The sequence below is a fragment of the Pimephales promelas genome, chromosome 17 (genome assembly GCF_988280905.1).
Source record: "Pimephales promelas chromosome 17, fPimPro1.hap1.1, whole genome shotgun sequence".
Taxonomy (NCBI): domain Eukaryota; kingdom Metazoa; phylum Chordata; class Actinopteri; order Cypriniformes; family Leuciscidae; genus Pimephales; species Pimephales promelas.
In genome coordinates this window covers 3388541-3416448 of record NC_142785.1, presented here as the reverse complement: position 1 = coordinate 3416448, position 27908 = coordinate 3388541, and the positions used below count along the sequence as shown (strand labels likewise).

General features: G+C 36.8%; 2 protein-coding genes and 1 long non-coding RNA gene across 6 annotated transcripts; 2 read left to right on the top strand and 1 right to left on the bottom strand.

Moving 5' to 3' along the window:
- Positions 1-416: 416 nt before the first annotated feature.
- On the top strand, positions 417-6037 carry dcxr (dicarbonyl and L-xylulose reductase). The gene is made up of 9 exons (XM_039657701.2): positions 417-504; positions 615-717; positions 1601-1698; positions 1873-2027; positions 2107-2149; positions 2235-2334; positions 4018-4082; positions 5202-5319; positions 5666-6037. The coding sequence occupies exons 2-9, from the start codon at positions 666-668 to the stop codon at positions 5767-5769; spliced, it is 735 nt and encodes a 244-aa protein (XP_039513635.2). The 5' UTR covers positions 417-504; positions 615-665; the 3' UTR covers positions 5770-6037.
- Positions 6038-7407: 1370 nt separating this feature from the next.
- Positions 7408-16703, bottom strand: rac3b (Rac family small GTPase 3b). Its single transcript, XM_039657702.2, has 6 exons — positions 16528-16703; positions 15287-15358; positions 14089-14206; positions 12602-12664; positions 12344-12503; positions 7408-9979 (listed from the first exon to the last, which is right to left on the bottom strand). Exons 1-6 carry the CDS (start codon positions 16560-16562, stop codon positions 9849-9851), a joined length of 579 nt encoding a protein of 192 aa, XP_039513636.1. The 5' UTR covers positions 16563-16703; the 3' UTR covers positions 7408-9848.
- LOC120469018 (uncharacterized) lies at positions 9875-20361 on the top strand. 4 transcript variants are annotated; one of them, XR_016146959.1, is made up of 5 exons: positions 9875-10012; positions 12004-12156; positions 18945-19016; positions 19147-19211; positions 19322-20361. It is a non-coding gene; the product is annotated as an uncharacterized LOC120469018 (long non-coding RNA). The 4 variants fall into 4 exon arrangements; XR_016146958.1 differs by having other exon boundaries at positions 9891-10012; positions 11912-12156; XR_016146961.1 differs by lacking the exon at positions 9875-10012 and adding an exon at positions 16991-17236 and having other exon boundaries at positions 10839-12156; positions 19147-19238.
- The last annotated feature ends 7547 nt before the right edge of the window (positions 20362-27908 follow it).

Here is a 27908-nt window from a genome sequence, read left to right as displayed (position 1 = left end):
AAAAGTTCAGACCAAATAATATGCAAGTTTACAGATATTTATTTGTGTCTTCAGTTGAGGGCCCCAAAAATAAATGACATTGGATTAGATACGAAGACAGGTTTAAAGGGATAGATCACCTAAAAATTAAAAAAAGATCTCATTGTTTACTTACTCTCAAGTTGTTCCCAACCTGTATGATTTTTCTTCTGCTGAAGAAGACAAAATAAGTTGATGGGCTCGATTGACTTCCATAGTATTTTAACCCTTGAGGTAAACAAGGGTTTAATTAAAATTCCCTTCAGTTTATTAACCCATGGTCTTACTAAAAAGCCAACCAATATTATTCAATATCATGGAGGAATAATGCATACTACAGTATGTAGAACATAGTATCCTATACTAACTAACTGACCGTGTCATCCACACTTTCTAAAAAAAATGGTCATGTGACAAATAAAGTTTGCTCAGCTGACCTTCGCTCGGTTCACTGACTTGTCAAACAAACATCAGATTGAAACTGAGGTACGTAAAGTATTTCATATTTCAAGTATTTTCAAAGCTTTTATGCTACATTTCCGCGCATCTGTTTTCGCATAAAATGTCCGCATTAAAACAACTTTTTGTATTTTCAGTTTCGCGTGACTGTACCATAGACAAAAGGGCTGAACTTGGACTGCAGGAAAATGGAAATAACATTTAGTGGAAAGCGTGCTTTGGTGACTGGAGCTGGCAAAGGTAAGCTTTAATTCTTAAATGGACAATGAAAAATTATATTTGATCACCCGTTCGAAACGACCTATTTTTATTCTTTGGAAAACAAAGGGAGAGATTCTGAAGATTGTCCTGGTCGCTCTTTTCCATGAATCACGACTCTGAAAGAGAGTGACAGCGATAGTTAAGCTATTTAATGAACTGATATTTGCCATAGAGTGTTCTTGGAAAAATTTGCACACACACAAAAAAATGATGTTGGTTAAAGTCACCAAGTAAAAAAATATTTTTTTGTTTCTACTTTATGGAATATTTTAGTTTTAAGTTACGACGTCACTCTGTAGGCCAAAACGCGAAAGTGAGTTAGCATTTTAGCATTACGGTTCCCTCGCTCTAAAGTCTATGGGATTTTTGAATGGGTTTTTGCTAAATCGCCTGAAATAAGGTCTGTGGTGAACAAAGCCTCTAAATATTTTCACGTTTTGATCTATGACATAGAACACACATTTATAACCTGCTTGTGGTTTTTCAAACTTTATGAAAAATATTATTAAACAATGTTTTACAATGTAAAATGATTACTAAGTGCAATTAGAAGTGAATTTAAATGTGTTAAGAAACATAAAATATAATATCTGCAAGTACAGTTTTAAAAAATATATACTTTTAAGATGTGAAGTACACTACAAGTGCACTTCTTTTTCACAAGGTAACACATTGTACATAGTGTATTTAAAAATATCTTCTAAAGTCATACAGGTTTGGAACGACATTATATTTTTGGTTGATGATTCCTTTAAAAGTGTGTACTTAAGTGGTTTTTCAGCTTGCTTTGACCTTTCCAAATGAGTGTGTTTAAGTATAATGATGATACACCAGATCGTTGACTCACCTCAATGCCTCGTAGGGATCGGACGGGCCACGGCACTGGCTCTGGCACGCTGTGGGTCAGAGGTCACGGCTGTCACACGCACTAAGGCTGACCTGGATAGCCTAGTGCATGAGGTACTGACCCCTCGGTCACGGTCCAACTCATCTCCGAGACAAAACCCTGTGGATCTATTGTTTTCCAGCATGCATCACATTCCTCTGCACCCCTACTGCTCCTTTATGCTTTATAGGTCTCATTCAGCCGGACTGTGACAATGGACAATCTTTGACAATGCGTTTGATCCCCAGTGTCCCTCCATTAAGCCGGTGTGTGTGGACCTGTCGGACTGGGACGCCACAGCCCAGGCGCTGAAAGACGTCGGTCCGGTGGATCTTCTGGTGAACAATGCAGCCTGCGCTTCTCTTCAGCCCTTCCTAGAAGTCACGCCAGATCAGTTTGACATGTAAGGCTTTAAAATATCTCTCACACACTATAATTTGTGTTTTAAAACAGTCAGACTGCATTTGTGATGGCTTTTGCAGGTCTTTCAGTGTCAACGTGAAAGCTGCACTTCATGTTGCTCAAGTAAGAAGAAAGCAAACCTATGCTTTATGATTTCATAATGAGTTTTATTAATGCTACACACACTTTTAATGTGCATTTACTGTAGATAGTGGCTCGAGGTATGAAGGCCAGAGGAACTGGAGGATCCATTGTGAACGTCTCGAGTCAAGCCTCACTGTGCGCTCTGAAAGATCACGTCGTATACTGTGAGTGCACGAATCTAACTCGCATGTCTAATCTTATTTGTCGCATTCATGCAACCGGCAACATTATCCCAGGCCTATCTATTGGACCCGGGGGAGAAACGTTCTGTACAAAACCTTGTGCATTTTTTTTTTACAATAGGTACAACAACATGCACTAATTTTCATCAGTTGGAATCCAAACCGATTTCAGATTCTGGAAGTTTTATTTATATGAATCTGAAACCTTGCATGTGCTACAGAAGCGTATTGCATTCACTTGAAGAAAAAATCTACTCCGTTTTTCTGAGTTAATTATCTCAGAATTACAAGATAATTTTTCATGGGAAAAAGTTTTTGCTCTGTTTTTCTGAATTAACGAGTTAATTATCTCAGAATTACAAGATAATTTTTCATGGGAAAAAGTTTTTGCTCTGTTTTTCTGAATTAACGAGTTAATTATCTCAGAATTACACGATAATTATTCATGGGAAAAAGTTTTTGCTCTGTTTTTCTGAATTAATGAGTTAATTTTTCATGGAAAAAAAGTGTTTGCTCTGTTTTTCTGAATTAACGAGTTAATTATCTCAGAATTACGAGATGATTTTTTATGGAAAAAAGTTTTGCTTTGTTTTTTGAATTAACAAGTTAATTCTCAGAATTACAAGATAATTTTTTATGGAAAAATGTTTTGCTCTGTTTTTTGAATTAACAAATTAATTATCTCAGAATTACAAGATAATTTTTTATGGAAAAAAGTTTTGCTCTGTTTTTTGAATTAATGAGTTAATTATCTCAGAATTACAAGATAATTTTTCATGGGAAAAAGTTTTTGCTCTGTTTTTCTGAATTAACGAGTTAATTATCTCAGAATTACGAGAGAATTTTTAATGAGAAAGTTTTTGCTCTGTTTTTCTGAATTAACGAGTTAATTCATGGAAAAAAGTTTTTGCTTTGTTTTTTGAATTAACGAGTTAATTATCTCAGAATTAAAAAAGATAATTTTTTATGGAAAAAAGTTTTGCTCTGTTTTTTTAATTAATGAGTTAATTATCTCAGAATTACAAGAAAAATTTTCATGGAAAAAAGTTTTGCTCTGTTTTTTGAATTAACGAGTTAATTATCTCAGCATTACAAGATAATTTTTCATGGGAAAATGTTTTTGCTCTGTTTTTCTGAATTAACGAGTCCATTATCTTATTTCGAGTCCGCCCCATCAAATTTTCTTCTAATCGAGGTCAATCAAATCAAATTTGGGTGCATGTAAACTTATTATAGATGTCTCATAAATGCATATGTAAAAGTAGATGCTGATGGAGGATTTTTATGTAATGATGTACACTAATAATAATGCTGGTTAATATAGAGAAAAAGACGTTGATGCTCTTTCAGGAGTTCATTTTGTGATTATGATCAACTGACTTATAAATAAATACATGGATTTAAGTTTTTATTACTGTGTTTTCGAGAGACATCAAGTAGCACAGCTATGTAGAAAATTCATTTCTGGGATGATGGTTGATTGTACAATTTTAAGGGTCATTACACAAAAAGTTTCTGACCACAGAATTTAATTTCTGACCATTCAGAATCTTGTATTCCAGACGTTTATGGCCTTTTCCCCCTTGCATTACTAGAGAACTCTCTTAAATTCTTAACCAAGTCCAAGTTTTGGATGAACCTTGAATGTGTTTGTGTTTTGTGAAGGTGCCACGAAAGGAGCGCTGGACATGCTGACCAGAGTGATGGCACTGGAGTTGGGGCCGCATCAGGTTAATCACTGATCATGTTTGTGAAATCTATCAATCAATAAGCTCGTGGTACTTTGTTGTTTATAGCTTTGTGAAAATAAACCGTACATTGCGATGATCAGTCATGCCAGGAGGCTTCAAGCCAATCAACAACCACCCTCTTTAAAACACATAAATCTGTGTGCTGCTGAACGTCTCAAATGGGAGATTAAATGTTTGGGTGTGTTTCCAACCGCCTTGCAAATTCTTGGAGGAGTTAGTGTAATTACTAACAGATAATAATGCACATAAAGCTTATTGCTTTTTCTGATCATATTAACAGAGTATGGATCTTGACTAGTAGACAAATTGGTTTGCTCTAGGAACATAAAAGTAATTGAAATCATTGACGTCATAACGCCTGTCATCTAAACATTTCTCGTTAATGAACAATGTGGACATCATTTTTTAACTCTTTACATGAATAGTGAATTATGATGAATATTATGAATAATAATAAGTAAAACTAAATAAATAAATTATATATATATATATTTATTTTTAGCCATTAAATACATAAATAATAATTAATAATTATTCTAATATATATAAATAAATATTTTATTAGAATTAATATTAAAATAAAATAAAATAAGCAGTAAATACACAAAGGCTTGCAGATTTAGTCTAAATTAAGCTAGTATTATTATTATTAGTAGTATATTTTAATATAATTTGTATTGAATTGAAATAATTTAAAAATATTAGAACAGTAAATACATCAAAATGTGTTGCATGGTTTTATTGTATTTTCTGCTTTTGATATTTTTGATATTATTTATTTTATTAATTAATTGTATTATTTTTATTGTCGTTGTTATTAAGACCAAATGCTGGTTTGTAGTTATTGGTAGACATATTTACCATAAATTATTATATTATTTTTTAAATAATAATAAAAATATACCAAATTCATAATATAATTTATCATTATAGTTATTTGATTGTTAAATGTGATTAAAAAAATATTATTCTAAAATCAAATCTTGGCCAGTTTTGCTATATATATATATATTAAAATGAAAGTGTTTATTGTCTTGATTGACAGATATGCATCTTTCATGTGAGTTTAGCATGTTTTATGTAATCTGACCTCGACAGATAAGAGTGAACTCAGTGAACCCGACTGTGGTGATGACAGAAATGGGAAAGGTTGGATGGAGCGACCCAGAAAAGGCCAAGAGCATGACATCACGGATCCCACTGGGCAAATTTGCAGGTAAGCCTGTGTTTGTAGGTCACTATAACAGGAGGTCAAATCTCCATTCCTCTTTCCTTGTGTTTCACCTAGTTGTTTCAGTAAATTTAAGTTGATTTCAACGATGAGAATGCATTTCTCAACAACTAAACACTGGCAGTGTTGTCCGTTCACTCATGTTGTTCTTCTGTTGGGTTATTTAATACTCCTCTCTCTGCATTTTGGGATTGAGCAAAGATTGTGTAAGCACATTTTAGTGGCAGACTCTGAAACTCTGAGGCTTGTGAATGTCAATGTCTGTCCACAACCATAGTTGTGTGTCTGTAATACAGTAATGCTCCAGTGTCTTTCTTACTGTGTTGTTTAGAAGTGGAGGATGTGGTCAACTCCATCCTCTTCCTCCTCAGCGATAAGAGTGCCATGACCAATGGAGTGATCCTGCCTGTGGACGGGGGGTTTCTGGCTTGCTAAAAACTAACATCATCAAGCAAAGGTGAATAAGCCTGAAGAAATGCGTTTCAGTTCCAACACACAGTCATAATTTACTCTTCCTCGTTGGTTTGGTTGTGTTCTTCACACAAAGCTATCATGGAATACGGAGCATTAGTTAGTAGTTTGCTCTTATAGTGCCACCATTTTATCATTTTTTGAGTTTCCACTGTATGGAAACGAGCAGCATGAACAGTCCACTAAATATCGGCTTTGGTGTTCCACTGAATAAAGAAAATCCGGTTTGGAATTTTGAGTGCGAGTAAATGATGTCAGAGATTCTGTTCCTTTTGATGTAACGAACTGTAACGAACTAGACGAGCTTGCGTAATTAGCAAGATATGAAACTAAACTGAAGCTTTTAACAGCTGCTGCTCTATTGACTTCATATGGTCCTCATGAGAGTGTGAAGGTCTTTCCTTCTAGCTAGTTCTAGTTGCCATAACGATTCAGTGGATTTATGTCCTGTAGTATCATGAACCACCAGAAGAGATCAGCATTCACACTCGTGTAGTGATTCAATCCACATATACTGACCAAATGTTGGACTTCAAGTCATGTTGGTGTTATTGGTGTAGTGCTTTTCACTTGCACATATCTTCACGCCTTATAGTCGCATTTACAGATAAGAGCTGTGTTATAATATAGTTTATATTTTGCGATGATCAAGCAGCTGAGATGGTATATATCATTTTACATGAGTGTACTGTATATGGATATACTTATATACAAATAAATGTATATATTTATATTTTATATGCATTGCTATTTATTTACATTGGGGCAGTCAAACGATTAATCGCGATTAATGGCATCTAAAATAAAAGTTTGTGTTTACATAATATATGTTGGTGCACCGTGTATAATTATTATTATATATATATATATATATATATATATATATATGAAGAGTTCAGATGCAAAAGCCTCTAAGTGCCATTTGAAATTTTCTTCTAGAATGATCATTTTTATCAAGCTTGTATATTTAAGTTCAGTGATTTCACTTAAATGGCAATGATGATTACCTATTAATTGTTATTTAAGTGAAATTACTGAACTTAAATAAACAAGTTTGATAAAAATCATCATTAAAGAAGAAAATTTCAAATGGTATTTAGAGGCTTTTGCATCTGAACTCTTCATATATAAATACACACACATGCATGTATATATATTTAATAAATATTTTCATGTATATATTGTATATAGATTTATATATAATTCATATTATATGTAAAATAAATATTTTATACATAAATATTTTTTTTCTTAAATATACGTGCATGTGTGTGTGTATTTATATATATATATATATATATATATATATATATAATTATACACAGTGCACCAACATATATTATGTAAACACAAACTTTTATTTTGGATGCAATTAATCGTTTGACAGCCCTAATTTACATTAAAAAAGGCCTCAAGCAACAAGGAACTTTGCTTACTTTAAAAAATAGACAAAGCACTTAACGTTTAAAGTACTGAAATAAGCATATTTAAGTAATAGTTCACAAACAGCCTCGGAAGACTTGAAATATAATGCAAAAAAGCATATGCATTATACTTTTAGGGTATTTTATTAAAATGAATTAAAGCACAGGGTCAAAAGGGTAAGGGTAAAACATGAATAGATTTATTAATTAATGCATTCCTCATCTAAAACATTTTTGTAAATATACTATCTTACATCATGGAAATGTCTTTTGGCAGCTGTGAAGATCATCATCTTTTTTTTTTGTCCATTTTGAGAGTTATTTACAAAGTTAGGTGAGAGAAAGGAAGTGCCGCCGCACCGATTTAGACGACTCACACCCGACAGCCAATCACGTCACGGACGAATGCCCACACTCACGCCACATGCAGACACGTATTAACAAGGTTTCGGAAGTGGGAACGATCAAGAACAAATGCCCATGCGTGTCCTTCGATAAAGAGACATTCGGGCTCCTGGTTGTGGCATGCAAGTCACTCGTACACGCCTGCGGATGGGCATTTGTTCAAACAGAGCTCGGAGATTTCGGATTGTGAAGCTGTACAATAAAACCCTTTCATCACAGATCAGAATCAAAGTGGTTTGTCCGTACATAGAAAACTAGAAAAGAAAGAAAATCCAAAAACAGTGTATTATCATCCATTAGTTTGTATCGACATAAAAGCAAAGACACAATGTTCACAGTTTGCTTCTCCAGTGTTTGGAATGGCCAAGAAGAAGAAAAGATCTAGTGTTCATAACTGCATGAGGCTTTAAAGTCAACATGAAATCAAACAGTTATAGCTCACACACTTCACAGATGCACGTTATTCCTTCATCACAATGCAACCTACAAAACTACACAATTTTCACAATCCCAACCTCATTGAATATCCTGTTTTACAGCCTTTCCGGGAACTCTTTACTTTAAGGGGTGTGCATAAGACTGACATGACACCTTCATAATCATGACATGACATATGTGTTGAATATGAAGGAAGTTTTATGCATGTTTGTGACAACTGTCATTAAGTGTCATTCACTCAGTTATGACATTTTGAATGCAAATATGACATTGTTTGACAAGCCAATACATCATGACAACTTGACTTAATTACTAAGACAACACAACCGGTCATAAACATGGACATAGCAGATTAATTATCAAACTTAACCCTAAAACCGTATTCTGGACAAATGTGGGCAAAATAGTTTTGATTTATTTAAAAAAAAAATACTTCCCTTGATCTGAGCGGTACAAGACTTGGGTACTTCTCCTAAGTTTGCCTCCTAAACACACACAATTTTTTTTACTCAATTCTACAATGTTCGGGCGTAAAAAACCCCTCCTTAATCTTGTATTTGGGTCAAATGGGCACCCGTAGAAATAAATGGGAAAAACTGTAATTTAAAGCATTCTAAAATAAGCCAAAATACTTCATCTTTAAGTTTTAGCTCTAAGAACTCATTGCAATGATATTTTAATGTAGTTAAAAAAATAAAAATAAAAAAAACATAAAAATAAGCATAATTTACATAGAAAATATGGTACTTTTTGAAGTAAATAAATTAAAAAATACCCCCAAAATAAAAAACACCACCATAAATGGATAGACAAAACTTTATCGAAGACAGTGATATAACATTTATAATAAATAAAAATTAGGATCACACCTGAGACCTCTGTGCCCACATTTGTTCACAATTACAGGATTAAGGACTATAAAGTGAATACGGTTTGAGGGCTACGAGACCACCTAGCTTTATTGGTTAACATTACATTAAACTGTCAGGTGGTTGGTTTTGACATTGGCTGTCATAAAGCCATTAACTTTTTAATGACATTCAATTAGTACCACTGTAACAATATTCATGACACAGTTATAATGCCTCATAACAGCCAATGTCAAACTAGCCAACCACACGACAGTTTAACTTCATTTATGTCAAGTTGTCATGACAAAGATACTGACAGGTTATGATGTATTGGTTTATGTCAAGGTGTCATAACAAAGACATCTTAAAGTCAAATTTGCATTCAAAATGTCATTATTGAGTAAAAAGACACTTAATGACAGTTGTCATAAACATGCATAAACACTACTTCATATTCAACTCATGTCATGTCATGATTATGAAGGTGTCATGTCAGTCTTATGCACACCCCTTCAAGTAAACTGTTACCGATTTTCCTTACATGTTGACTTTAACACCGGCAGGAATGCTAATACTGCGAATGGTTAGCTTTGTACAGAACTTTCCCATTTCTTTGAAACGCTTCCTTTACGACACCAAGAAACACTTCCTTACAGTATGTCAACAATTACACTGTACCACTAAAACTTCTCATATAAACAATATGAAATGGAATATTACATCTCTGGGCCGCGAAAAACAATCTACCGCGAGGTTTCCCTCCGACTGGACGCTTCTAGCCAATGGTTCATATACATGTGATGTGCATTAGAACTTCCTGGACGGCTGTCACCCAACCTGTGAGAGAAGTACAATATGTTTTCCAGGACGCTGATTAAAAATATTGTAGTTGTGTGTGGGTGCCAGGGATTGTCATGGCTTCTGCTCAGAAGAGAGTGCAGCGCTTGCCGCGTTTCTTGACGGGTGGAGGGCAGAGGACGGCGCGGATGGCCTCGTCAAACACAGTCTTTAGCCCTCGCTGGGTCAGGGCCGAGCACTCCAGGTACTTCACAGCACCTGCGGCAGAAACACAACCTTCAATATGATAAAGTGAGTGTTTTCTGGATGCTTGCTCTACTCAGAAGAGTACGGAGAGTTCTAGGGCTGCACAATTAATCAAAATAAATACTTCGAAATGACTCTTTAAAGGGATAGTTCACTTTGAAATCAAATTTTTGGTATGTTTTAGCTTACCTCAAGGGCATCCGAGATGTAGCTGTCTTTGTTTCCGCAGTATTTTCAATTTTGATATTTTTAGGTCAAACCGTTCTTGTCTGTCAGTCATATAATGGAGGTCTATGGTCACCACCTCAGAGAGCATGCACAGAGAAGTCCAAATTACACATGATTTAATGACTCGTAAATGTAAGTACACATTGATGGCCTGAGACACGAAACGAGCGGTTTGTGTGAGAAAACGAACAGTATTTATACCGTTTTTACCTCTTGTAATCACAGTCACGTCCAAGTGATCTGAGGGCGCGAGCGCTTCGGTCTGCGCAAGCGCCGGAAGTGATCTCTCGCGCGGTTGCGGAAAAAAATTCAACGTTGATCTATCGAAATCGTCTTCCATTGCGGTTTCCTGTATATCTAAATATATTTAGATCTTCACAGTGAAAAGTAACACTTCCGAAATCTCTGTGTAAACAATGAGTGACGTACACGCGCGAGAGATCACTTCCGGCTTTTGCACAGACCGAAGCACCGGCGCCCTCGGATCACTTGGACGTGGCTGTGGTTACAAGAGGTAAAAACTATAAAAATACTGTTCGTTTTCTCACACAAACCGCTCGTTTCATGTCTTAGGCCATCAATGTGTACTTTCATTTACGAGTCATTGAATCATGTTTAATTTGGACTTCTCTGTGCATGCTCGTTGAGGTGGTGACCATAGACCTCCATTATATGACTGACAGACAAGAACGGTTTGACCTAAAAATATAAAAATAGAAAATACTGCGGAAACAAAGACACCTACATCTTGGATGCCCTTGAGGCAAGATAAAACATACCAAAAATTAATTTCAAAGTGAGCTATCCACCCTGCTGGGGGACTACCGAGCTAATTGGCACTTTTGAGCTAATTCGGGTACATATAGATTGTTTTAATGTTGATTAATGTACACTATCCCCTTTCAAATTTAAGAGAAAATGAAACACTTTAAATACTTATCAACAAAAGAGGAGATTTAAGGGCTTACTGTGGTTTTCAAAAAAAAAAGTTTGATGGTTTAACATCTGAAAATTAAGAAATTAAGTGATGACAGCCATGAATATTAGAGTTGTAATATTGGTAAATATTATATCATTTATATTTTACTGTGCAGTATTACAATAGTAATATTTCTTAATTTATAACTTTATTTATGTCATTATGTTATAGCCATGTTTATATATAATCATAAAACTTTGGCCATATTTGTGTAGCTCTACGAACAAGCACAGCAAACCATTTTAAAATGTAAATTGCAATTTCATTTTTCCCCTCAAAATTGTGCTGCCCTATACTCTACCTTTCAGGTTTTTAAGATTTCTTTGAATGTTTTTGACTCTTCTGCTCACCAAGGCTGCATTTATTTGATCAAAAATACAATAAAAACAGTAATATTGTCAAATATTATTACAATCTAAAATAAATATTTTCTATTTGAATATATAGTAAAACGTAATTTATTCCTGTGATCAAAGGTGAATTTTCAGCATCATTACTCCAGTCTTCAGCGTCACATCCTTCAGAAATCACTCAAAAATGATGATTTCTGATTATCATCAATGTAGAAAACGGTTGTTCTGTGTACTATTTTTGTGGAAATCATGATACATATTTTTCAGGAATCTCTAGTAAATAGAACATTAAAAACGTAACATTAAAAACGACTTCACTGTTGCTTTTGATGAATTAAATGCATCCCTGCTGAATAAAAACCTTAATTTCTTTCTTTCAAAAAGCATTCTCAACAGCGTGTGTGGTGAATACGACACTAGGATCAACTCCTGACACACTGGTCTTGCATAAATCAGCCATTTACTGTTTCTGGCAGGCTCTGAGAAAACATTCACTCGGAGGAGACTTGCAGCATGCAGACCAACACCACAAAGAGCCCTTCTCAAGGAAAGGCCATTTTGTTTTCTGAACATCTTTCCCCGGCTGCCGCTCCTCCCCCACGTCCCCGGCTCATGCTGGACCGCCACCGGTAAGACAATTGGCATCTTTGTGCCGCCCACTCCACTCAGCAACTCCAACATATGACAGCATAACCAGCGTCCCACTCACTTACCCCAGCTCAATAACTCATTATAGAAACATGTCTACGGTAATGGAAGTACAGTTTCCCCGCTGTCATACATAAATCAAGCGAGTGTGTCGTTCTCTCTACGCACCGATCTCTCGGGCCATGGCCAGGCCCTGTGGGTAGGTGATGGGCGACAGCTTTTTGTCCCGCAGCCTCTCTATGGTGTCCTTATCATCTCGCAGGTCCAGTTTGGTGCCCACCAGGATGATGGGTGTGTTGGGGCAGTGGTGTCGCACCTCAGGGTACCACTGGAGCATAGGGAAATAGTCTTATATTACATTATAGTATGTAAAGATTCACTGTTCTGCCTGAATTCAACAACAACCACGAAATAAGTTGCACCAACCTTAGCACGGACGTTCTCGAAGGATGCTGGGCTCACCAAAGAGAAGCATATTAAAAACACATCCTGTAGAGAAAACATAGGGGGAAATCATTCGACGAGCTGTTTTTGTTCTCTAATTTAATTATTTAACCTCTTCCTGTTGTTCTGCAGACATTCATGAGACTATTATAAGAATTTGATGGCACAAAAGAGATGTCATTATTTTACAGCCATGTTGATATATAATCATAAAACTTTGGTCATATTTCTGTAGCTGTACAAACAAGCACAGCAAACCTGGATTTTTTTTAAAATAGCATTTTATAATGCAATCGCATTTTTTTTTTTTTTCAGAAAATTTGCAATTACATTTTTTCCCCTCAAAATTGTGTAGCCCTATACTCTACCTTTCAGGTTTTTAAGATTTCTTTGAATGTTTTTGACTCTTTTGCTCACCAAGGCTGCATTTATTTGATCAAAAATACAATAAAAACAGTAATATTGTTAAATATTATTACAATCTAAAATAAATATTTTAAATTTGAATATAGAATATAGATGAATATAGAATATTTGAATATAGATGTCTTGCATTATTTTTGAAATGTACCATGAAATGTTCAAAATGTAAGTTTCATGAAACAAGGTCCCCGTTTCTAAAATATTTAGAAAAAATTACACCACCTGTAGAGTTATCTATATACAAAGATTAATCTATATTCAGTGATTTATACAGTGAACACAACAGTGTAGACCTTACTTTATTTATTACTTTGTTATATTGTATATCTATGCTTGTAATCAGTGTATTTAAACTTTTTTTTTTACTGACTGTTAATTTTCGTTAAATAATATTTGAACTTTATCATTTAAGCTAGTAATTCTTGCTGTGGTATGAATTACTTCAATTGGGATTTAAGTAATAAATGGAAAGCAACATTACATTTGCCACATGCAACTTTGGCAAATGTAAGTGTACATTTTTTAATTTTTTTTATTTTTTTACCCGTAACCCTAACCACCAGTTGCCCAAAGTTGCATTCACTTTTATGATAAGAACTTTTGAACCGTAATGGCTAGAAACAAAATTTCACCCTATGACGTCATTTTCCTTCATTACATTTTTCCCGCAATTTTTAATTCGGTCCGATTTTCACCAAATTCAACTTGGATCATCTTCGGACCATAAAACTTATGGATTTCATGTTGATAGACAAACCGATTTTCATTTACCACATCAGCGAATTTGATGGCATGATGCCAAACTGCCTTTTAGGCTGTATCTCTGCAAAGCTTTGACATTTTGACACCAAACTTTATGCATGACATTGTCACCCAACAATGACCACACCAGATCAATTTGGTGTCAGCACCACCTATTGGTCAAAAGTAACAAGCAATTATGTCACATTGCAAGTGGGTTTTCAACCATTTTGCTTAAAATTGTCTCCAACTGTCTTATTGCAGTTGGTCTGAACTCTAAATAAAGTATTAAAAAAGTCACGCACCGTCTGCGGGTACGAGAGGGGACGGAGGCGGTCATAGTCTTCCTGTCCTGCTGTATCCCATAAGCCAAGGTTCACTGGTTTGCCATCGACCATCACATTGGCAGAGTAGTTGTCAAACCTAAAAAAACGCACAGACTTAATGCTCAATAAGACTTAATGCAAAACATTCAGAATGAGACAAAAGCATTGGAATTAGTTGTTGCCACCGCAGCCATCAACCATTCATGAACGCTCATTCATCTTAATGAACAATACACCCATAACTCAGAAATACATTCCAGATTGTCATTGAGTGGATCGGCTCACATTTCTAGAATATCTCTCTGTGAAGCATCATTATACAGTTCATTAGATCTTTAGAATGGTCAACTAATTGTCTTATTGAAATGCAAATCAATGCTGTCTGTCACACGCTCTTCATGTCCACAGATCACCAGTGAGGGCGAATAAATCATCCCATATGAGCGAGTGGTCAGCCACAACTAAGTTATTATTGTAGAAAAAATCAACTTATATAAAAATAAGTTGATTATATATATATATATATATATATATATAATCAACTTATACAAAAAATCATCTTCAACACTAAGGAAATAATTGGCTAGCAAAAAAACAATGCTCATTTTAACCTTAATGTATCAGTTTCAAAATGATCATAACTAGTAATCCTTCTGTCGCATGATTGATAGTTTAGACTTTTTTAGCAAATAAAACCCAGCTTCAGGTCTTTTTTCTGTGAAATCTTTACATAATTTTACAAAGTAAATGTAAGAATTAACTTTTATATTGTTAATAATATTTCAGGATCAACAATTAATGGACTGAAGCAACTTAGGTTTACTTAATTATCTGCTCATTATTTATTCATTTTTAAATATCGTTTTAAAATGCAAGTATCAAATATGATTTATAAAGGTTTATTTGTCTTTATATCTCTCAATCATCATTGTATTGCATTGCATTATATGTTTTAAACCTACAGAGCTTTGAACATAAAACTATCATCTTTCTAAGACATCATTGGCAGATAGTGACAACTGATGTTTATATACTTTTTATGTACGTATCTGCTTCATATTCCACTGTATCATACTATATGAGCTATAAAAGCCTGACCTGACATATCAAATATATATCTCATCTAAATGATTTCCACACCAAATTCCAGCATATGCACACTATATAGGCTACTCACACTGTCGGGATGTACTCTCCAGGGAAGGCATTTGTGGTGTAGCTGATGAGCAGACAGGTCTTACCCACCGCCCTGGGGAAAGCACAAGAGACAGCTAAACTAGGGATTTCTGAGGTGCATTCAAAGAAAACTCATAGATGGAGAGGACGTAATGCTGAAAAGGTCATAAATGTTATATCATAAATAAGGTTGCATCACGCAAAGGTAGTTACTGCTGCTTGTGTGCTCTTTATAAGGGTGTTTGTATGTCAGATAGTGACAGACCCTGTCCCAGTTTCACATTCGCCTGAGGGAAACCACACACACACTCCAATGAAACACACCGACAGAGAAAGAATCGTTCTTCTGAGTCAGATGAAGGACTCGTTCACGAAGCGTTTCGAATGATTCACTGACCGGCGAACTCTTTTCAGACACGTCCGATTCAAATTAAAAATAATAATAATAATAATACAACCATTTAAATGAAACTCACCCAAAAACATGTAATATGGTGTTGATTTTAAAATAAAATATTATAAATTATGAATCCTCGTTATATATGGAAACTTTTTCTACACATGTAAATGGGCATTGAAAAAACGCCTTTTACTCATTTAGAATATGAATTCGCATCAATTACGAATAACAAAGCAAAAAAGACTGTAAATGACTCAAAGTACACACGAGCAACGTGTGTGCCTATAAAATAATAGCGATTCTTCAAAAGAACCGATTCTTTAAACGAGTCGGACTTCCCATAGCAGGGAAACTCGCTCACATGGACGCGCGCCACACACACTTCTCGTGCACACTCGTGAGGGAGTGGTAACCATAGCGGTTCTTGCTTCAGGCTTTTGCCATTCAACATGGGTCAGTAGTACAACACCCTGCTAAATACACTCACTCCCTGACTACAGTGAACAAAAACGACATATTACCGTTCAAAGCCTCTTCATTTCATGTCTAATACACAAACGTATACTGAAAGCGGCACGTGCATCAGTGATTCAAAATAATACAAGAAGACATAAAACAATTATTTTTTTTTACGATGCGTCTATTTTAATAGTAATACAGATTGATATTTTAGTTTTTTTACATGCATTCTGCATACAACACGAACATCCTTATGATCAAATAGACGGTATTTCGTTAAGCAAACGATAAAATGCACAGGCCAGAACTAGGCATCAATGCATTTCAATAACCAACACGGGTTTTCCAAGGATGCTCTATCAGCTCCCAAAAACACTACTTACCCGTCGCCGACCACCACGCATTTAATAGCTTGCATTTGTGGAGAGGCAGGTTGCTTCACTTCACAGGCGTAAACGTGTTTTATTATGACACAGCTCCCACTTAACCCGAGAAATGATAGATATCTGCAAAAATACGGTCACTGCCCTCTTTGCAGCAGCGGTTCTGACAGCGAACCTCACCGACACTCTCCGGGAAAAGCCGAAGAGATTTAAAGAGACAGGAGCACACACAGAGTTGAGTCATTGCCTCCGTGCTGGATGGAATACTAGTTACTAAATAATACGCAGTGTGTATTTACTGCCTATCACTACTTTTTTTTTTTTTACATTTATGCATTTTTTAGATACTTGTATCCAAAGCGACATATATCACATACATTTTATCAGTTCATGCATTGTCTTTGAATCGAACCCATTGCAATTGCTAATGCTAACGCTATGCACTACTTCTTATCCCATTCAGACCCTGTGTCCATTACAATGGATGGACATCACATGTCAGCCCCCTTTTTTAACTGTTCTGGAGCATTTCACCTAGTTTAAAGCCTGCAGTCCATGGACATTTGTCATCCAATCAAATGCCAGTAAAGCTCTGCATGTAGTAATTATATATATATATATATATATATATATATATAAAAACCTATACATTGAAGAGAAGCATGGGAGCACTTCACTCAAAACACAGAAGCAAGCAACATTTTCTAAGGTGTATTTACATTTTGTATATATTTTTGCCAGTATTTCATAGTTTGTATGTAAAATAGAAAGATTGAACTTATTAATTAAAGTTAAAAATCGACTGTAGAATTGCACGTTTTAAATCAGATTTTCAGTGATGCTGATTGAAATTTCTTTTATAAAAAAAAATATATATCACAGTACCGATACATTTTTGAAACTTTTTCATGTGCAGATACAGTTCTGAAGTGCTTGAACATATAGCTGATGAAAATCTCTCAGATGTTGACTTTAGGTGGAGTAATGAGGAAGATGGAGATGCAAGAAAAATATCCATATTTAAAACTTTATTAAGTAAAATAACTTCCGGCCAAAAGAACATATGGATTTGACTTAAATCTAAAGTGCAACTTATAATATTTTATATTAATATATATTTTTTTATGGATAGATGCACTTTTATCATAGATGCACTTGTATCACAAAACAGAAACACAACCATTTACAGCCAATATAAAGCTTGGAAGGGCCAGGACATTGTTTAATATAACTCTGATTGTTTTCGTCTGAGAGAAGAAGGATGGTATATCCTAGTATATGAGCACTCAGGTCTAAGTCCCATGGCCCTCTATAAGAATCCAGAGTTTCAAGAAGATTGGAGAAACTTATTTTTTCGCACCAAAAAAAAAAAAAAGAAAGGGGTACCACTGTCGTTTGTTTGGGGGGGTCGACATTTTGAGTTTCTCTGATCTTCTTGAAACTCTGGATTCTGATAGAGGGCCATGGGACTTAGACCTGAGTGCAAAAATGGAGGCTCTAGAGCCTTCCAGAGTCAGAATCCAGAGTTTCAAGTAGATCAGAGAAATTCAAAATTTCGACCCAAAAATGGAGGCTCTAGACCCCTCCAGAGCTGAGATATTGAGATATTTATAATGGCATAAATGCTACGGGGGATCTCAATATCTCAGCTCTGGAAGGGTCTAGTGCCTCCATTTTTGCACTCAGGTCTAAGTCCCATGGCCCTCTATCAGAATCCAGAGTTTCCAGAAGATCAGAGAAACTGAAAATTTCGACCCCAAAAAAAAAACAAAAACCGACAGTGGTACCCCTGTCGTTTTTTTTTTTTTTGTTTTGTTTTTTGGGTGCGAAAAAATAAGTTTCTCCAATTTCTCCCAAAAAAAAAACAAAAAACACAGGGGTACCACTGTCGTTTTTCTTTTTTGGGTCGAAATTTTGAGTTTCTCTGATCTTCTTGAAACTCTGGAATCTGATAAACAGGGGAGCTCCAGTAAGTACACGTAAGTTACGTTTGTAAAGTGGATTTACATAACCATCCATCTTAAATACGCTTATTTAAAATGTCTATTTACATCAGGAAGGAAAATATTGTATGAGTATTGCAGATGAGCACTTCTTCCCAACATGAAAAATACATCTGAGTGTAACGTTGTGTGTGCCATTATGTAGGATAATTCACTGGTGTCAACACTGCTTACATTAGACAAATATGTGCTGTAAATAAACAAATCTATAAAGTAACTAAACATATATATATATATATATATATATATATATATATATATATATATATATATATATATATATTTAATTTGTCCCTTATTAGTGTTGATATATTGAGGAACATGTAAGTTGGATTAAAAGTGAGTCAACACATCAACCTCAGCATGTAAATGCAGTGTTGAGCTCGTAATGTGAATCTTGTCTGTATGTTACAGGGACAGAAGAACATGTGTGTTTATCCGGTGGAGAGAGGCTCAAGATGCTGAATGCTGTCATCAAGACTTTGAGTGAGTATACTACAGAAATGGATAACAAAATCTATTAAATCTTAAGTTGTAGTTTATTTGAATGATTGTAATTTCAAACTGAGAAATTACAACATTTTTCTGAGTCTTGATTTCTGTGCATTTGCTGCAGAGCTGTTGTGGTGGAGCAGGACCTGCAAGGAAAGATGATGGCAGCATTTGTTGGAAAAAAAAAAGGTTTCAGGGATTTTACTCAAATATAAAGTAAGATTATTTTTAATACATAAATCAAATGATATTGTGTGTTAAAATGACTGCTTTTGTGTAATGTTTGTGCATTTTTGTAGGATCTGAAATGTCTGCAGACTGGTGTGAGCACTGAGGATGAGGAGCCCAGAACTGAATCATGGAAGTGGTGCCATGGATGAGTCCCTCCATCACTCCATCTGCCCTTACGAGACCCTCTATCGCTCCATCTGCCCTTACGAGACACTCTATCGCTCCATCTGCCCTTATTGCCTCAGATTGTAAAGCGCAGCACAGCAACAAGCTCTGGGAAGAAGGCACAGTCCCCTCTGGTGAATTCATCAGAATAAAGCTGCAGAATGGGAACCGCTGTGTTGAGTCGGCAGTAGGATGTGGTGTTCAGCGCCTGTAAATACATGCTTGTAGTTTGAAGGAAGCTTTGTTTCATGTGTTGTTGACTTGTATTTGCATTTGTTTATTGTGATGGTTACTTTTCTTTGTTCTTTTACTCATTTATTCATGTTTCTTATTGTTGTCATTATATAAAATGTAATTAATGTATGTATTAATTCATCGATTGACTGACAATTGAGATGTTTTACTGCATTTAGCAATATAAATGTATTCATGCATAACTGTCATGACAAAACAAATTACATTTTGCTTGATTTATTAAATTATATTTTTAGTATATAAAAAAGTTATATAATTAAGTATTGGGCAGCATTTAATATTATTATTTTGTTTAAGTTTTGGGGTGGGCTAACAATGCAATTCATTCTGAGGTAATATTAATTTTTAAGGAGTGATACTTACATTTTTTGAGTATAAAATCAACATTTTTCTCCAAAAGAGATCTTCGAGCAGCTGAACATCTCCTTTGTGCAGACATTACAAACGCAGAGGAAAACTGTTCTAGGTTGTGCTGTTGAGTCACTGATGTTATGAAGTGTTAGTGCACCTGTCGCTCATATAATTTAAACTTATTACATGCAAGATCATGGAAAGATACCATAGTTGTATGTAACAATCATAATGACAAAACAGAAAATATAAAGATCATTGGTTTGTGTACATCATGTTATGAAATAAAATTATATTTATACACAGGAAAAAAGAACAATAAAAAAGGCTAAATATCTTCATTATAGTTCTTCATAACACATAAAAAATGTTGTTGTTGTTGTTATAAGTCTGAGGGATGAAATGAGGTAAATTCATGAAGAAAAAGAGGAAAACTCAAAGGAGAAACTTTTGGGGTATAAAATAAAGAAATTAACATAATCAAGAGATGACAATTTTGGGGTTTCTTGATAAAAAAAAATTTTGTTATGAGAATAACACTGTTGGTCAAAATAGTAGGGTTTAAAATATAACAACTTAAATCAACCCTAAATGTATTCACAAAATAAATGGGCAGTTGTTTCTTCAACAATACCACAACAAAATGAGCAAGTTTCATCAATATCAAGATATTTAAAGATAGATGAATTAAACGTATCGTTCATTATATTTTAAGGTGTTGCGCTTGTGATAACGCGTAGTAGGTCACATGATAACATCAACATGCCAGATGTCCGGTTCGCATTCATACTCAATGAGATTTGGCTATAAAGTACCTACTCTTTTAGCGCTCAATGAGTAAGTTCTTATTGAAATTAAGTACCTACTCATTGAGTATGCGGTTTGGAACGCAGCCACTGAGATATTTATAATGGCATAAATGCTAGGTGGGATCTCAATATCTCAGCTCTGTAAGGGTCTAGACCCTCCATTTCGGCTCTCAGGTCTAAGTCTCATGGCCCTCTATCAGAATACAGAGTATCAAAAAGATTAGAGAAACTTATTTTTTCGCAGCAAAAAAAAGAGACATGTTTCTCTGATCTTCTTGAAACTCTGGATTCTGATAGAGGGCCATGAGACTTAGACCTGAGAGCCGAAATGGAGGGTCTAGACCCTTCCAGAGCTGAGATATTGAGATCCCAGCTCAGGAAGGGTCTAGAGCCTCCATTTTTGCACTCAGATCTAAGTCTCATTGCCCTCTATCAGAATCCAGATTGGAGAAACTTAATTTCTCCCCCCCCCCCCAAAAAAAAAAAAACCCGAAAGGGGTACCACTGTCGTTTTTTTTTTTTCGGGTCGAAATTTTGAGTTTCAATATTTCAGCTCTGGAAGTGTCTAGAGCCTCCATTTTTGCACTCAGATCTAAGTCTCATGGCCCTCTATCAAATTCCAGAGTTTTGAGAAGATTGGAGAAACTTAATTTTTCGCCCGAAAAAAAAAAACGTAAGGGGTACCACTGTCGTTTTTTTGGGGGGCGAATTTTTGAGTTTCGATATCTCAGCTCTGGAAGGGGCTAGAGCCTCCATTTTTGCACTCAGGTCTAAATCTCATGGGCCTCTATCAGAATCCAGAGTTTTGAGAAGATTGGAGAAACTTAATTTCTCGCCCGAAAAAAACAAACAAAAAAAACGAAAGGGGTACCACTGTCGTTTTTTTTTTTCGGGTCGAAAATTGGAGTTTTGATATCTCAGCTCTGGAAGGGGCTAGAGCCTCCATTTTTGCACTCAGGTCTAAGTCTCATGGCCCTCTATCAGAATCCAGAGTTTTGGGAAGATTGGAGAAACTTAATTTTTCGCCCAAAAAAAAAAAACGTAACACTGTCGTTTTTTTTTTTCGGGCCCAATTTTTGAGTTTCGATATCTCAGCTCTGGAAGGGGCTAGAGCCTCCATTTTTGCACTCAGGTCTAAGTCTCATGGCCCTCTATCAGAATCCAGAGTTTTGGGAAGATTGGAGAAACTTAATTTTTCGCCCAAAAAAAAAAACGTAACACTGTCGTTTTTTTTTTCGGGCCCAATTTTTGAGTTTCGATATCTCAGCTCTGGAAGGTTCTAGAGCCTCCATTTTTGCACTCAGGTTTAAGTCTCATGACCCTCTATCAGAATCCAGAGTTTTGGGAAGATTGGAGAAACTTAATTTTTCGCCCAAAAAAAAAAAACGTAAGGGGTACCACTGTCGGTTTTTTTTCGGGCCCAATTTTTGAGTTTCGATATCTCAGCTCTGGAAGGGGCTAGAGCCTCCATTTTTGCACTCAGGTCTAAGTCTCATGGCCCTCTATCAGAATCCAGAGTTTTGGGAAGATTGGAGAAACTTAATTTTTCGCCCCAAAAAAAAAACGTAAGGGGTAACACTGTCGTTTTTTTTTTCGTGCCCAATTTTTGAGTTTCGATATCTCAGCTCTGGATGGGGCTAGAGCCTCCATTTTTGCACTCAGGTCTAAGTCTCATGGCCCTCTATCAGAATCCAGAGTTTTGGGAAGATTGGAGAAACTTAATTTTTCGCCCCCCAAAAAAAAACGTAAGGGGTACCACTGTCGGTTTTTTTTCGGGCCCAATATTTGAGTTTCGATATCTCAGCTCTGGAAGGGGCTAGAGCCTCCATTTTTGCACTCAGGTCTAAGTCTTATGGCCCTCTATCAGAATCCAGAGTTTTGGGAAGATTGGAGAAACTTAATTTTTCGCCCCAAAAAAAAAACGTAAGGGGTACCACTGTCGTTTTTTTTTTTTCGGGTCGAAAATTGGAGTTTCACTATATCAGCTCTGGAAGGGGCTAGAGCCTCCATTTTTGCACTCAGGTCTAAGTCTCATGGCCCTCTATCAGAATCCAGAGTTTTGGGAAGATTGGAGAAACTTAATTTTTCGCCTCAAAAAAAACAAAACGTAAGGGGTACCACTGTTGTTGTTTTTTTCGGGCCCAATTTTTGAGTTTCGATATCTCAGCTCTGGAAGGGGCTAGAGCCTCCATTTTTGCACTCAGGTCTAAGTCTCATGGCCCTCTATCAGAATCCAGAGTTTTGGGAAGATTGGAGAAACTTAAATTTTCGCCCAAAAAAAAAAAAACGTAAGGGGTACCACTGTCGTTTTTTTTTTCGGGCCCAATTTTTGAGTTTCGATATCTCAGCTCTGGAAGGGGCTAGAGCCTCCATTTTTGCACTCAGGTCTAAGTCTCATGGCCCTCTATCAGAATCCAGAGTTTTGGGAAGATTGGAGAAACTTAATTTTTCGCCCCCAAAAAAAAAAACGTAAGGGGTACCACTGTCGTTTTTTTTTCGGGCCCAATTTTTGAGTTTCGATATCTCAGCTCTGGAAGGGGCTAGAGCCTCCATTTTTGCACTCAGGTCTAAGTCTCATGGCCCTCTATCAGAATCCAGAGTTTTGGGAAGATTGGAGAAACTTAAATTTTCGCCCAAAAAAAAAAAACCGTAAGGGGTACCACTGTCGTTTTTTTTTTTCGGGCCCAATTTTTGAGTTTCGATATCTCAGCTCTGGAAGGGGCTAGAGCCTCCATTTTTGCACTCAGGTCTAAGTCTCATGGCCCTCTATCAGAATCCAGAGTTTTGGGAAGATTGGAGAAACTTAATTTTTCGCCCCCCAAAAAAAAACGTAAGGGGTACCACTGTCGTTTTTTTTTCGGGCCCAATTTTTGAGTTTCGATATCTCAGCTCTGGAAGGGGCTAGAGCCTCCATTTTTGCACTCAGGTCTAAGTCTCATGGCCCTCTATCAGAATCCAGAGTTTTGGGAAGATTGGAGAAACTTAATTTTTCGCCCCCCCCAAAAAAACGTAAGGGGTACCACTGTCGTTTTTTTTTTCGGGCCCAATTTTTGAGTTTCAATATCTCAGCTCTGGAAGGGGCTAGAGCCTCCATTTTTGCACTCAGGTCTAAGTCTCATGGCCCTCTATCAGAATCCAGAGTTTTGGGAAGATTGGAGAAACTTAATTTTTGGCCCCAAAAAAAAAAAACGTAAGGGGTCCCACTGTCGTTTCTTTTTCGGGTCCAATTTTTGAGTTTCGATATCTCAGCTCTGGAAGGGGCTAGAGCCTCCATTTTTGCACTCAGGTCTAAGTCTCATGGCCCTCTATCAGAATCCAGAGTTTTGGGAAGATTGGAGAAACTTAATTTTTCGCCCCAAAAAAAAAAAACGTAAGGGGTACCACTGTCGTTTTTTTTTTCGGGCCCAATTTTTGAGTTTCGATATCTCAGCTCTGGAAGGGGCTAGAGCCTCCATTTTTGCACTCAGGTCTAAGTCTCATGGCCCTCTATCAGAATCCAGAGTTTTGGGAAGATTGGAGAAACTTAATTTTTCGCCCAAAAAAAAAAACGTAAAGGGTACCACTGTCGTTTTTTTTTTCAGGCCCAATTTTTGAGTTTCGATATCTCAGCTCTGGAAGGGGCTAGAGCCTCCATTTTTGCACTCAGGTCTAAGTCTCATGGCCCTCTATCAGCATCCAGAGTTTTGGGAAGATTGGAGAAACTTAATTTTTCGCCCCAAAAAAAACCCGTAAGGGGTACCACTGTCATTGTTTTTTTTCGGGCCCAATTTTTGAGTTTCACTATATCAGCTCTGGAAGGGGCTAGAGCCTCCATTTTTGCACTCAGGTCTAAGTCTCATGGCCCTCTATCAGAATCCAGAGTTTTGGGAAGATTGGAGAAACTTAATTTTTCACCCCAAAAAAAAAAACGTAAGGGGTACCACTGTCGTTTTTTTTTTTGGGCCCAATTTTTGAGTTTCGATATCTCAGCTCTGGAAGGGGCTAGAGCCTCCATTTTTGCACTCAGGTCTAAGTCTCATGGCCCTCTATTAGAATCCAGAGTTTTGGGAAGATTGGAGAAACTTAATTTTTCGCCCCAAAAAAAAAAACGTAAGGGGTACCACTGTCGTTTTTTTTTCGGGCCCAATTTTTGAGTTTCGATATCTCAGCTCTGGAAGGGGCTAGAGCCTCCATTTTTGCACTCAGGTCTAAGTCTCATGGCCCTCTATCAGAATCCAGAGTTTTGGAAAGATTGGAGAAACTTAATTTTTCGCCCAAAAAAAAAAAACGTAAGGGGTACCACTGTCGTTTTTTTTTTTTGGGCCCAATTTTTGAGTTTCGATATCTCAGCTCTGGAAGGGGCTAGAGCCTCCATTTTTGCACTCAGGTCTAAGTCTCATGGCCCTCTATCAGAATCCAGAGTTTTGGGAAGATTGGAGAAACTTAATTTTTCGCCCCAAAAAAAAAAAACGTAAGGGGTACCACTGTCGTTTTTTTTTCGGGCCCAATTTTTGAGTTTCGATATCTCAGCTCTGGAAGGGGCTAGAGCCTCCATTTTTGCACTCAGGTCTAAGTCTCATGGCCCTCTATCAGAATCCAGAGTTTTGGGAAGATTGGAGAAACTTAATTTTTCGCCCAAAAAAAAAAAACGTAAGGGGTACCACTGTCGTTTTTTTTTCGGGCCCAATTTTTGAGTTTCGATATCTCAGCTCTGGAAGGGGCTAGAGCCTCCATTTTTGCACTCAGGTCTAAGTCTCATGGCCCTCTATCAGAATCCAGAGTTTTGGGAAGATTGGAGAAACTTAATTTTTCACCCAAAAAAAAAAAACGTAAGGGGTACCACTGTCGTTTTTTTTTTTTGGGCCCAATTTTTGAGTTTCGATATCTCAGCTCTGGAAGGGGCTAGAGCCTCCATTTTTGCACTCAGGTCTAAGTCTCATGGCCCTCTATCAGAATCCAGAGTTTTGGAAAGATTGGAGAAACTTAATTTTTCGCCCAAAAAAAAAAAGTGAGGGGTACCACTGTAGTTTTTTTTTTTGGGCCCAAATTTTGAGTTTCGATATCTCAGCTCTGGAAGGGGCTAGAGCCTCCATTTTTGCACTCAGGTCTAAGTCTCATGGCCCTCTATCAGAATCCAGAGTTTTGGGAAGATTGGAGAAACTTAATTTTTCACCCCAAAAAAAAAACGTAAGGGGTACCACTGTCGTTTTTTTTTTTTGGGCCCAATTTTTGAGTTTCGATATCTCAGCTCTGGAAGGGGGCTAGAGCCTCCATTTTTGCACTCAGGTCTAAGTCTCATGGCCCTCTATCAGAATCCAGAGTTTTGGGAAGATTGGAGAAACTTAATTTTTCGCCCCAAAAAAAAAAAAAACCGTCAGAGGTACCACTGTCGTTTTTTTTTTCGGGCCCAATTTTTGAGTTTCGATATCTCAGCTCTGGAAGGGGCTAGAGCCTCCATTTTTGCACTCAGGTCTAAGTCTCATGGCCCTCTATCAGAATCCAGAGTTTTGGAAAGATTGGAGAAACTTAATTTTTCGCCCAAAAAAAAAAAACGTAAGGGGTACTACTGTCGTTTTTTTTTTCGGGCCCAAATTTTGAGTTTCGATATCTCAGCTCTGGAAGGGGCTAGAGCCTCCATTTTTGCACTCAGGTCTAAGTCTCATGGCCCTCTATCAGAATCCAGAGTTTTGGGAAGATTGGAGAAACTTAATTTTTCGCCCCCAAAAAAAAAAAACGTAAGGGGTACCACTGTCGTTTTTTTTTTTTGGGCCCAATTTTTGAGTTTCGATATCTCAGCTCTGGAAGGGGCTAGAGCCTCCATTTTATCACTCAGGTCTAAGTCTCATGGCCCTCTATCAGAATCCAGAGTTTTGGGAAGATTGGAGAAACTTAATTTTTCGCCCCAAAAAAAAAAAAACGTAAGGGGTACCACTGTCGTTTTTTTTTCGGGCCCAATTTTTGAGTTTCGATATCTCAGCTCTGGAAGGGGCTAGAGCCTCCATTTTTGCACTCAGGTCTAAGTCTCATGGCCCTCTATCAGAATCCAGAGTTTTGGGAAGATTGGAGAAACTTAATTTTTCGCCCAAAAAAAAAAACGTAAGGGGTACCACTGTCGTTTTTTTTTCGGGCCCAATTTTTGAGTTTCGATATCTCAGCTCTGGAAGGGGCTAGAGCCTCCATTTTTGCACTCAGGTCTAAGTCTCATGGCCCTCTATCAGAATCCAGAGTTTTGGGAAGATTGGAGAAACTTAAATTTTCGCCCAAAAAAAAAAACGTAAGGGGTACCACTGTCGTTTTTTTTTTCGGGCCCAATTTTTGAGTTTCGATATCTCAGCTCTGGAAGGGGCTAGAGCCTCCATTTTTGCACTCAGGTCTAAGTCTCATGGCCCTCTATCAGAATCCAGAGTTTTGGGAAGATTGGAGAAACTTAATTTTTCGCCCCAAAAAAAAAAAAAAAGGGGTACCACTGTCGTTTTTTTTTCGGGCCCAATTTTTGAGTTTCGATATCTCAGCTCTGGAAGGGGCTAGAGCCTCCATTTTTGCACTCAGGTCTAAGTCTCATGGCCCTCTATCAGAATCCAGAGTTTTGGGAAGATTGGAGAAACTTAATTTTTCGCCCCCCCAAAAAAAACGTAAGGGGTACCACTGTCGTTTTTTTTTGCGGGCCCAATTTTTGAGTTTCGATATCTCAGCTCTGGAAGGGGCTAGAGCCTCCATTTTTGCACTCAGGTCTAAGTCTCATGGCCCTCTATCAGAATCCAGAGTTTTGGGAAGATTGGAGAAACTTAATTTTTCGCCTCAAAAAAAAAAAAAACGTAAGGGGTACCACTGTTGTTGTTTTTTTCGGGCCCAATTTTTGAGTTTCGATATCTCAGCTCTGGAAGGGGCTAGAGCCTCCATTTTTGCACTCAGGTCTAAGTCTCATGGCCCTCTATCAGAATCCAGAGTTTTGGGAAGATTGGAGAAACTTAATTTTTCGCCCCAAAAAAAAAAAACGTAAGGGGTACCACTGTCGTTTTTTTTTTTTGGGCCCAATTTTTGAGTTTCGATATCTCAGCTCTGGAAGGGGCTAGAGCCTCCATTTTATCACTCAGGT

Excerpts from the sequence above, each read along its gene's own strand:
- dcxr (XM_039657701.2), top strand. The coding sequence starts at position 666 with ATGGAAATAACATTTAGTGGAAAGCGTGCTTTGGTGACTGGAGCTGGC. Across the intron at positions 2,028-2,106 it reads ACGCCAGATCAGTTTGACAT|GTCTTTCAGTGTCAACGTGA; the intron begins GTAAGGCTTTAA and ends TGGCTTTTGCAG. Across the intron at positions 5,320-5,665 it reads CCCACTGGGCAAATTTGCAG|AAGTGGAGGATGTGGTCAAC; the intron begins GTAAGCCTGTGT and ends TGTGTTGTTTAG.
- rac3b (XM_039657702.2), bottom strand. The coding sequence starts at position 16,562 with ATGCAAGCTATTAAATGCGTGGTGGTCGGCGACGG. Across the intron at positions 15,359-16,527 it reads TGCGTGGTGGTCGGCGACGG|GGCGGTGGGTAAGACCTGTC; the intron begins GTAAGTAGTGTT and ends TGCTTTCCCCAG. Across the intron at positions 12,665-14,088 it reads CCCTCTCGTACCCGCAGACG|GATGTGTTTTTAATATGCTT; the intron begins GTGCGTGACTTT and ends TTTTCTCTACAG.